Raw genomic sequence first — 12,117 nt, forward strand, 5'->3', positions numbered from 1 at the left:
ATAGAATATAATAATTAAAATGACTAGTCATTCACAGTGCTGGATATTGATTTGGTTTGTATAATTTAAAAATATGCAGTATTGTTTTCATGTGAGGGAAGATTACTTGTAACAAATTCCTCCTTTGTGGAGCTTGGAGAGCATCAGATCATATGATGCAATCCCACCCTGTTCAAAGATCTGTTAGTGAAGCCTGCTCAGGATATCATGTGTGTTTTGGATGCAAGATTAGCATCCTCAAGGTACAGGGACCTTTTAGGTTAGGTGCCCCTATGGGCTTCATTTACAACCTCCCCCCCCCCCCCCCAGTATTTGCCTCCCTTACTCCCTTATGAGACAGGTAAAGCATTTTGTTATTCTGAGGCTTTTGAAAAACAGGCTCCTGCTTATGAAGGACAATCACACCATTGCTGATCTGTTGAATTTAAGGGGCAGGGGGAGAGTATTAAAACCATGGTGCATGAATAAGAAGAGCCCTCCTGGATCAGGCCAAAGTTAATTTAGTTCACCATCTTATTTTCAGGAGCAGGACATGAAGGCAGTAACTGTCTGTCACTGTTGTCCCCCCTGGAACTTGTGTTCAGAGGTACAGCCATGGTGACTAACACTATCTCTTCTTCACTCTCAATGGAAAATCCCTTTATTAAGTGAGAGGAAAGAGCATGGATAGGCCTGATAAATATATAAAATAAACATATAAAGAAGCTCGAGTCGGGAGAACCATATTTTATTCTTCCCACAATCCAGAGGATTGCACATGTATTGATTTTTTCATCCTTAATTCATGAAGGAGAAGCCTCCTTTGGATTGCAGGCTCTAAGAAACTGTGTGATTGAAATCATGAAAATTTGTTTAGCACTGCAAATGCTTCATTTACATAATGTATGCAGGTAGCAGAATCTAGCTTTTCCTACTGTAGAATTTGGGCTAACTTGGAAAGTTGAAGCAGAAAGTGAATGCAAGGTAAGAATCAAGAGTATTATTTAATCAACTTCAAAGGAAGTGCCAAGACAGATTTATGTCACATGCATGTACATTTTTACATTTACACAAATTATATTTTAAGAAAAGGTAGATTAAAAAAAATCCCTGACAAACCTTACTTACTCGTACTGGAGCCCGATAGGGGTCAGACACCTAAGGAAAATGTGGAAAAACAGATCAGTCTTGGAAATTCAGTCATACAGAGGAAAAGGAATTTAATTTGAGAGAATAGATGACAATAAACAGAGAAAATAAATCAGAGGAGAATTGTCACGGAGGAAAACCGCCTTCCACTAATTTGCACCAAGTTAGAAAGTGCCAAAGGGTGCCCTGCAGTCTTAGCACTGATGGAAACATGCCTTTATAAAAGCAGCTAGCAAGTAAGAACATGGATTCTTTCAAGTTCAAAGTCAACTACTAGAAGCCATCCAAATTGGCACAATAGTTTGCATGACTGCTTGCACTGGAATAGTGCAGGTGCAACACATTTGGTGAACCCCCTATCCAGTTTGAGAACAAGCAAGACTCAAAACATAAATTTATGTGGTCCAGTCGGTTCAGCTATTTACCCATTAACTTAAAATTCGGGTCTGCTAACCAGATCTGAGGATCCAGTTCTTTCTCCATCTTGCTTTATTTAAAAAAAACAACCACAGCAATAATATAACAAAGGGTTTTTTGTTTACATAATGATAACATTTCCCATTTTTAAGTCTTCTACTCAGGAAAACCCGAGTCTGGGAAGCAATAGCACAGCCAAAGGTTGTGCCATTTTTCCTCTCTTTTTCTGCAGGAAAAATATACATTATGTTTGATTTTTAGAGGGCTGAACCTTTAGTTGGAATCAGACAAGATACAGAGGTTTCACGTGCTTTACATACCCCTGGCGTCTTTTGCAGAAGAGTATGGTGTACTGCTCCAGGCCTACTCGCTACGTCAATAGGATTTGAAGTCTGCAATGAAAGGAGAAGACAATAAATAAAGGTTCCACTGCTCCAGCCATGGTTTAATGCGACCCTGTTAAAACATAAAGCTTGTAAATATGCAAAGTTAGTTAAGTTTAGTATGGTAGCTTAGTATGTTTTTGTAGGAAGGGTTTCAGTTAAACACCCTATGAGAAATCATACTTGCTCTTTGGTGCTCGTGGACCTAAGCCTTAGGCCTGGATTTTTAGGCCTCTGTTGTAGCCAGGAGCACCTTCACACAACCAAAATGGGTTCGCGGGCTCTGTCCTTTTCTGGAACCTCCCAGCCTGGCCACAGTGATTCATGCTTTAGTTGACTGTTGTTCGGATTATTGCTAACAGCCTGTGGGACTGCCTCTGAAGAGACGTGGAAACTTTAGCTGGTTCTGAATTCTGCAGCCAGACTTCTTATGGGCTTGGGATATAGGACATGTGTTGTACTAACTCCTTTGGCTGCCTACTTGCTGTCACTACATAAATAAGCGAGTGGCTCCTGAACTGGATGAAAGTAGGGCTGCTTTTAATTCACTCTGTGTTGTTGCAGAATGTAAAATGTAAAGGACCCATGACAGTTAAGTCCAGTCAAAGATGACTGGGGTTGCAGTGCTGATCTTGCTTTACAGGCCAAGGGAGCCGGCATTTGTCCTCAGACAGTTTTTCTGGGTCATGTGGCCAGCATGACTAAGCCGCTTCTGGTGCAACAGAACACCAGATCCAGAGCAGCACATGGAAACGCCGTTTACCTTCCCGCCAGAGCAGTACCTATTTATCTGCTTGCACTTTTTGGCGTGCTTTTGAGCTGCTAGGTTGGCAGGAGCTGGGACCGAGCAACGGGAGCTCACCCCCTCTCAGGGATTCGAACCGCCAACCTTCTGATGGTCAAGCCCAAGAGGCTCAGTGGTTTAGACCACAGCACCAACTGCGTCCCTTGTTGCAGAATGAGATGCTCACAAAAAATGATATGACTTGCTCAGTAAGTGGCAGAGCTAGGGACAGATCCTTTTCTGACCAAGGTGGGGATGAGAGAGGCGTTCTCACCCCCTGGCATGTTTAATTGGGTGCATAGGCTTTATCCTGAGAATCCCAGTTGTAAAAGCTTTCAGTGCTCACGACTGTAGAGATCTTGGAAATGTGGTACAAAAGTGGAAACAGAGTGTATGATGGTAAATGCTTTGTACGTTTATGTCCCAAATGTTCTGAATGTTGACTTCTGAATAGGTTCATCACGGGATAGGGACCCATCATACTCTGCAGGATTGAACGGAAGCAATTTGCTGCCTCAGGCGGAACAGCAAAAAGCACCCTCAGAACAGTCAAGGAGTGCAGTAACCAGGGTCAGTTAAGATATTTAGGCAGCCGAGGCTGAACATCTCTCAAGCTCCTTTCCCCCTCCCTGGTGGTATCAATACAAGAACAATAATAAAAGTGAATAGCAATTTGCTGCCCTTTCATAACCCCCCAAGCAGCTGCCTCACGGTAATTTGTGCCACATTCAGTGCTCTTCCCTCAGTTACCATATAGCCACTGGCTAGAAACCAGGGATGTGAAACCTTTATTAGTCTGCAGGCCGCATTCCCCTCGTGTGCCACCTTCTGGGGGTCAGATGCTAAAGGGGGGGCAGAGGCAAAAAGCTGGTTGAGCAACCAATGCAAATCTTTGCTTTGTACAGTTCCAGATTGTCAGGGGTTCAGAAGGAGAGACACAGGAGGGGGAGCAAATGGAGAGTGAGGAGGAGGAGTACGAAGGGGGAGCAGGCAGTGACAGTGGCCAGAGTCACTCCACAAGCCTCTCTAGCGAATCGGAGGACTCACAGAAGGGAGCGCCAATGGCCAGAGCGAGGGGGGTTCCAGGGGGGAAGCCCCAGGAGGGAGGGGCCAGCGGGGAGTCCCTGAGCAGCAGTTGGAAATCAGGACCAACTTCCCCACCAGAGCGCAGTGGGGAGGGGGAGTCCCAGGAGTCGGGACCAGTGCTCTCACCACCAGCGGGAGGAGAGGAGTCAGGTTTGGCAACGCCCACATCAGGAAGCGGGGAAACGGTCAGAAGGAAGGTTACCGGCTGGGCGCGCGCGCCAAGTTCAAATGTACAGGCGAGCGGCACAGCAGGGAGTCCTGACAGGGAGCCAGATCCTAAAGCCCGCCGGAAGGAAGGGCAAGACTCAGGGGGGTCAGCGTCAGAAGAGTCCAGGAAGGAGGAAACCCCAGGGGGCAGAAGGACCCAGCGAAGAAAGGAACAGCGCAGGAGGTGGAGCCGGGCTATAATCTTAAACTGGTGTGGGGTCAGCAGTGAGTCAGAGGGGACTTAGCCGGTCTAGCGTCAAGACGTGGGTCTGCGCGCCCAGAACTTGGAAATGGAGACTAAACTTCAATAAAGACTTTTGTATATAGCATCCACTGGGCGTTGGTCCTCTGTGAGCTGGGACTTAGCGGCAGCCCTGTACAAAAGTTAGGGGTTTCTACATCCCACCCCACCTCTCATCCAGGTAAGCAGGAGGCCTGAGAGTTTGGGTGAGGGGTTTGTGGCCTAGGGGTGCACAGAGGTACAGTCCTAGGAAGGTTGCATCTGGCCCCAGACTAGACCCTTAGAAGCAGCCACATTCGTTTTGCTTTTTTTTTTTTTCTCTTTTGGACATAAATATAATTTTTTAAAATGATTTATTTTAGCTGTCAGCTTTGGGTGGTGGAGCCCATTCTACATCTAAGTCATGGTGTGTGCTACACTTTCTGGCTTCTTTGTGCAAAAAAGATTTTGCCTCATTAAAGGGAGATGAGCGCACATATTCTTGTGCATTCTTCTCTTCCTAGCAACAATGCTGCCCCTCCTTCACTGAAGACACATTTGCCTTTTATACATGTGAAATTGCACCACTGAGCTTGTACGTCCATTTGCCTTGGAACCTTGCTAATTTCCTCTATTATTTTAGCAGGAGCAATAGCTGTTTATGGATGCAACTGTGCATGTTTAAAGGCTGTTGTTTTGCAACTAGGTTTTTTTTAAAAAAAAAAAAAAACGGCCTGTAAATCTATGAGGAAATAGGAAAACCAGAAATCATACTATAGCGTATGATTGGATAGAACACCAAAAGGTGTTTTTTTAATTTTTTGCCTGGGGTGCAATTCTGCACAGTAGTTAACCAAGCCCTGAGGTTATACCTCCAACTTGGCGTGATCGGTCCCAGGAGAGACCTGTCTTGGCTTGTTGGATGGAATGGGGCTCTGAGCCAGCAATCAGTCTTTTCCTTCCCATGGCACTGCACCTGTTGTTCTTCAAGATGAGTGCAGAAAGTTTGGCTAATTCCCTAGCTAGGCAGTTAACCGATTAAACGGGCCAAATTGCTGTCAGATTTCAAACAAGGAGGCTTAAGGAGCAACCTGCAAACATACTTCTGTAACTTAAGTATGAGAGGTCAAGGATGGTTTTAAAAGTTGAAAGAAAAAGAACAAAAGGACGCAACGAAAGAATCCTGAGTTGTGTGTGCAAAGGAGAGGGTGGGGGAGATTCTCCCATGAGCGGAAGGGCTGTCAGGCCCCTTTTGTGAACTGATGGGTAGGGAGGCAAAAATAACAGCTATGATGCATTTTAAGGTCACATCACATTAATAGTGTGAGTGATAGAGTGCCCTTTGGTCCTTCTGTCCCCCTGAAGACAGATGGAAATGCTTCCTTCGGCAAAGTAAATTGAATACTTTTGACCTTTTCAAGTTCTTAGCTCATGAGAAATGGCCTTTGGGAAAGTAGCTAAGAAGTTTGCAGTCAGGTTGGATTCATGTGGTGGGGATTTACATATGAGGCCTCGGGGAAGTGACATGAGAAGTGGGGAGGGAAACAAAAACAAACTCCTTGCTTCACAGGGCAAGGAGGACAGAATTCATTATGCCACGGTCAGCCACCGAATGCGTCTGTCATGATGATCTAGGGCTTAAGGCAGCCACATGGGAGGAAGAGGAAAGTTTGAGAAGAAAAAGGTTAGGATGATTTGTGTGGATTTCAGCTTTATCTTTTCTCCAAGGAGATGAATCATTATCGCTGCAAGTTGTGGATAATTTAGGTGCGTCCACATGCTCCCCATTCAGTCAAATATAGCAACACAATGTTGTAAATCTGGGGGACTGCTTTCCCCCTTGGGGAAGGTTCATGTGCTGTTAGAGAAGACTAGCCAATTTTGTTGCTATGCATCTCCTGTACACACAGTACAGCAGGGGGTGAGGATCCTACAACCTTGGGGCCAAACACAGCTCTTGCTGGCCTTTGGGACTTTCCCCAGGCCATGTCACTGACTGCCCTGCTCTGTGTCCTCCTTGGGTGCTTTTGCCTAGTTGGGATATGTCTTTGAGAATGTATAATTTGCTGCTAAAATGGAATACACAAGATGAAACGGTCAAATCAGCTATGATAAAATGGGCACAAGACATTGGGTACAATATCATGTTTGCTGACTGGGAAAGGTTATGGACCACTGGGTTGAAATTCACGGCATGTAATGCCTTGAAAGAAAATGTTATGAAAAAGATATATAGGTGGTACATGACCCCAGTCAAGCTTGCAAAAATATACCATTTGTCTTACAATAAATGTTGGAAGTGTAAAGAAGCTGAAGGAACGTTCTTTCACCTCTGGTGGACTTGCCCTAGGGTTAAGGCTTTCTGGGAAATGATATATAATGAGTTTAAAAAGGTATTTAAGTATACCTCCCTTAAGAAACCAGAGGCCTTTCTTCTGGGTATTGTCGGCCAGAGGGTGTTAAAGAAGGACCGAATATTTTTCATGTATGCAACAACAGCAGCAAGGATACTTGTCGCCAAGCACTGGAAAACTCAAGATTTGCCCACACTGGAAGAATGGCAGATGCAACTGATAGACTATATGGAACTGGCAGAAATGACCGGCAGAATCCGAGACCTGGGAGAATAGGCCGTGGAGGAGGACTGGAAAAAATTTAAGGACTATTTACAAAAGTATTGTAAATTGTATGAATGTTAAGAAAGATGTAAGATTAATAACAATATGGTTCCATTAAACTAGTTAAAGGGAATATGAAGATAAATGGAAAAATTGGATAAGATAAATTTTGGATAAACATGAAGTCAAAGTTTAAGCTTTTAAGGTTTGGGTAAAATTATCTGAAATCAGGGGTATAAAATTGGGAAACTTTAATTTAAGAATTGATACAAGGTAATAAATTGCTGGGTAAAGCTCGAAAAATTTGGAACGCAGGAACGAGAGATGTGAGGAAGTCCAAAGAAGTGAAGAAAATATGGTTATTGTAAAAGTAAATGTTATTTTGTTTGTTTTTTATAATGTATTGAAAAATTCTTAATAAATATTATAAAAAAGGGATATGTCTTTGAACCGAGAATGCAGCCTTCCACCCAAAGGCCGGTGTTACATTTCTTATTTGTGTGACTTTTGCCTCTGGCCCCACTCACAGTTGATACATGCTCCCCACTCTGAAGGGTACCCATGAGGGAATGTGGCCCTCAGGCCAATAAAACATCCCCCATCCCTATGGTACAGAATCGTTCAGAAATAATTTATCCACTGACTACATTCATACAACCAGCTGCCTCTGGTTGTTGGGAACTGGGGTGGGGTGGGGGAACTCAAACTGACTAGATAAAAGCCCTAAAAGGCTGTCAGAGTTCCATCTATTTAAGAACACCAGTATCCCACCATTTCAGTTCAAAACTGAACCAACCAAGGCATCTTAATGCCCATTTAGGCAAACAAGAAAACACAAGCCACTCTGGTGGAGTGGCCACACGGGAGAGAAATGAGAGAAGAGCAGAGCAATAAGGCAGCACAGGTAGTGGGGGGAGTGGAGTGACCAAGGTGGCATGGGACAGGGGAGCAGAAAGACCAGGGCGCATGGACATAACCCTAAATCAAGTACATAAATAGAAATACTTAACTAATTGAGATTCTGCCCCCCCAAAAAAACAAAGCTTCGCCCCCCAACAGAAATCCTGGCTATGTCCATGCAAGGGTGCATGGGGGGTGGAAAGAGAAAATGGACAGGGTGGCAAGGGGGGAAGGTAGCCTCACGGGCGGCACCTTGACCAGGGCCCTTCAAACCTGGCAATAATACTGGGGTGGGGATTGGGGACCCACTCATCTTATCTGGACTGTGCTCATAAAATGGAGTCTCACAATGGCTGGAGCACGTTGCAGAAGAATATAGAAAACAGTGGTTGTCTTGGACCAATTTTATGAGGTGTGAAGAGGGTGGTTTTTCTGGTCAAATTCCTACCTTCTAAATAGTGGCTTACATGAAATTGCAAGAAATCCCTAGGCCCACTCTATATTGCTGGTGTGCATCTAATGATGAAATCAAGCAGAAAACAGCAATCTGGAGCAAAGAACCGTGCATTCAGGCTGTGAAGCAGCTCACAAATTTGCAAAATTAATATATAAACAAGAAAATTAAAAATAGCAAAAAACTAGATTCAAAGTCCCAACGACTGCACTAGGTTTGCTGAACAACTGGTCTGACTTAGCATAAGATAGCTCCTTTCATGAAACAGCTTGGTAATAAAGACAAAAACCAAAGGATGACTATTGTCTAGTGCAGGGGTTGTCAACCTGCTCCCTACCGCCCACTAGTGGGTGTTTCAGGATTCTAGGTGGGCGGTAGGGGGTTCCATGGCACAAGCTGAATCCTCCTTCCATCGAGCCCTGGTGGGTGGTAAGGAAATTTTACCATCCAGAAAGATGCATTAGTGGGCGGTAGGTATAAAAAGGTTGACTACCCCTGGTCTAGTGATTAGCTGTTGTCCTAAAGGTTTTGAAGCTGCTGTATTAACTGGCATTACTCCATCAAGAAATGAAGACCCCTGATTGAGTCAATCCAGTTGGTTCTGCAAGGAAGTGGCAACCACAGTTGTTTGGAGGCATCCTCTTCCTCCAAACCCACAAAACTGAGTGGGGAAATGGCTGTACAAAGATCATCCCTTTGGGCACGCATCCTCCACATGCCAGCAGAGGGTAAACAGGGTTACAACCAGTGAGGGACAGCTCAAAATCAGACCCACTGTGTCACAGCAAACAGAGCGTTGGATTTGGACCAGGAAAGCCTATGAACAAACCTTTGTTTAATCAAAAGGCTCATTAGGTGACCTTAAGCCACTCACTATCTTTCAGTCTAACCAATCCTCACAGGCTTGCTATGGGGGGAACTGCCCCACAAGCTCCTTGGGCAATAAATGCACAGAAAGTTAGGTTAAGATCAGGAATGCCTTTGAATTCCCACTCATGTATGCAAGTTCACAAAAGAAAGGCTCCACCTGAACCCTAAGCTTATCGTTCGAACTGCAGACTACATTTTATGTATATTTGCAACGCAGATAGCGAAGCTGCCTCTTCGGCAAATGCTCTTCCTTTTATCTCTGCATGGAGATATGTCTGCAGAAGCCGCTGGAGCTTTGGGGGGGTTGCATTTCCTCGCCCTTCTAAAAATCTACAATCCTACACTACAATTCTATACCCACTAACCCAGGATTAAGTCCCACCGAATTCAGTGGGGTTTACTTTTTACAGCTCGGATGACATTGCTCATGTTTCTATAAAGAACTTTACAAATGGAAAGAAAGGAATCTCAAGCCTGGCACCATGAGAGCTTTTAAGCAACAAACGTTGTAAGAGAAACAGTAAAAACTAGCTGAGCCTACTACTACAACACCATTAGGGCCACCCTCCATGCTATATGTACCGGTAAGTTTCTTTGTTTGCTAACATTGGGTGGGGGGTTGCCAGTGTTTAAGGGGTACAGGGTCACTCTCAGAAGCCTAAAGCTACTATGCTATTGGTGATCTCAGCTCCCTAAAAAAAATATAAAAAATCTCTGTTTTGTTTGTTGGGTTGTTAAGGGTTTTCTGCAATAGCAGTGGAGCAATACCACTGCTTTGGCCTGGACCAGTTTCCAACTCCAGAGCATGGAGTCATCTCTTTACACCAATACTAGAAGCCCTACTGCAGAATAATGTGGCCTTTTTCTTCTGCACAGCAATTTCAGAAGTTGTCCATTATGAGCTGTATTCTTGTGTTAATAGAAACATGATATCCAGAATTTTAAGTATCAGTTGACATGTCTGCAAAACTGCTTCAGGATTTGAGTGTCTGCAAGAGACAACAGGGATGGGAACAGATAAGCCACACAGGCTAATCTGACTAAGCACATATTGCGTTTGCTTAAGTTCTAAAAAATCTTATTTGAAGCGTAGCACTCTCTTCTGATAAACAGCCAGCATCTATTCCAGCCCCTCCAAGCCACATTTCTACAAAACAGTTGGGGCTGCCTACATTATTTTCACTTGGCTTCCCTATATGATGCTAGTTACCCAGTGGTAAGGGAAAGGCTAATTGCAAACAGAGGCTGCAGCTTAGCTGATCAGTTTCACAGATGGTGTAGTTTCTGCTGGTGAGTTTCATTGCAGCTGTCTGATGACCGATTTGAGAGTGGCTGCAGTTTCAGAACCATTTGGAACGCACAGTATCTTTTGCTGCAGAGGTGTAAAGGGGGGAAAGTTGGATGGTAGGTGTGTGCATGGGCCCAAAGATTCGCCTTATATCTGTGTGTTTTAAAACTGTCAACTGTACAGGCTGCATTTCAGTCTGTAATTCAGGCTCAAAGGCACTTTGTATAAAATGAAGCTTTGCATTCCCCATTCACTATAATGGGGAATGTAAAAATGGCTATGACACTTTCCTGTTTGACAAAAGTGGGTGAAATGTTTGCAGAGTTCTGAAGGGTTCTGCTTTGTTTTTTGGATAGAGCAAAGCAACATAGGATTTAAAACAAAACAAAAACCTCTGAAAGGAATCTTTTAATTCTCCATGGATGTGCTTTAGCAAAATAAACAAACAAACCCAGACCCTCACACAGAACTGATGCACACCCTATTGTGTACCCATATGCAATGCAAAAAGCACCAAATGCACCATGCAAACAGACTGTGCACTTGGCTATTTTTGCCCCATGTGCACACATCCAGAATTCTTACAGTGTATACACACAATAAAATACTCACAAGAAGAAAAAGAGCTCCATTCCCCAAATACCTGCCTATAGAAAAAAGGTACTGCAAAGCAGCTGTGGAGCCCAATCCAGAAGCGATTGGGGAGACCTGCTTGCTGCCCACTAACATCACCCATGCAGCTTCTAGTAAAATAATTGTGTTAGGTCAGCACAGTCAATGCTTCCCCCAAATGACCCCCAATTCTCTTGCCACTTGCAAGAGAGGGGCTGAGTGCAATGACACATTCCTTTATTTTTTAAAGGCAGGTGTAGGGAACCTTTGGCCCCCCAGATTTTGCTGAACTACAACTCCCATCGCCCCTAGCATTGGCCATGCTTGTTGGTGATGATGGGAGATGCAGTTCAACAACATCTGGAGGGCCAAAGGATCCCTGCTCCTGTTTTAAAGAATATGACTTGGGCAGAAGTAGGCAGTGTAGTACCCTTGAGATGTTGCTGCACTACAATTTCCACAGTCCTCAAACACTGGGGCTGATGAGAGACGGAGTCCAAAATATCTGGAGAGAACCACAAAGGCTACCTGGGTACTAGGGAGACCTACGTCAGCAGCAGCAAGAGGTTTTACCTCCCTCCCTGAAAAAAAAATGGGTAGGCCTTTAGGGAGCTACTTTCTTTAACTATCAAGCAAATTGCACAAGGGAAACAGATGTGCCTAGTGAAAATAATAATTTGATCAAGAAATACATGTGTGTTTATATTGCAGCTACATTTTAATCATGCTTTCTTTCGTATGGGCAACAACAACAAAAATGAGCCTGTGGAAAAAATGAAACCATAATAAATTTGTACCTTCGGCTGAAATGCTCCCTGAAGTGACCCAAAAGGACCTGAATGTGGAAGCAGAGGTGGCATCCCAGGCATTGCTGGAGGATAGCTTGGAAAGAACTAGGAAGGGGGAAAGGGGCGTGGGAAGAGAGAGAAAAGGAGAGAGGTGATTACATTACAGATAACTAACAGATGTGAGAGACAAGTTTGGTGCAAATCGTAAGAACCTGTTCCAAAACAAAAATTATCAAATCAATTTCAACCCCTTTATTGGTTAGACGCTGGGGGAGCTTGCCTAACTCATGATTCCTTCAAGAGCTCATTTTTAACAAACGAACAACACACCCACTTTAAATTTGCTGTATCGTTAAAGAAAT

At 44.1% G+C, this 12,117-nt stretch overlaps 1 protein-coding gene across 8 annotated transcripts in view; it reads right to left on the minus strand.

Moving 5' to 3' along the window:
• FBRSL1 (fibrosin like 1) overlaps nucleotides 1–12,117 on the minus strand; it is a 790,252-nt gene that overhangs the window by 24,028 nt on the left and 754,107 nt on the right. For 6 of the 8 annotated variants that reach the window (XM_081893242.1, XM_081893244.1, XM_081893247.1 and 3 more), the window contains 3 exons: nucleotides 11,765–11,860; nucleotides 1,866–1,937; nucleotides 1,099–1,137 (listed from right to left, as the gene is read on the minus strand). In XM_081893242.1, the coding sequence (XP_081749368.1) occupies nucleotides 1,099–1,137; nucleotides 1,866–1,937; nucleotides 11,765–11,860 (207 nt within the window). The remainder of the gene's footprint in view (nucleotides 1–1,098; nucleotides 1,138–1,865; nucleotides 1,938–11,764; nucleotides 11,861–12,117) is intronic. The other 2 variants (XM_081893241.1, XM_081893245.1) reach the window with 1 other exon arrangement.

Source organism: Podarcis melisellensis, assembly GCF_964234715.1.
Source record: "Podarcis melisellensis genome assembly, chromosome: 16".
Taxonomy (NCBI): domain Eukaryota; kingdom Metazoa; phylum Chordata; class Lepidosauria; order Squamata; family Lacertidae; genus Podarcis; species Podarcis melisellensis.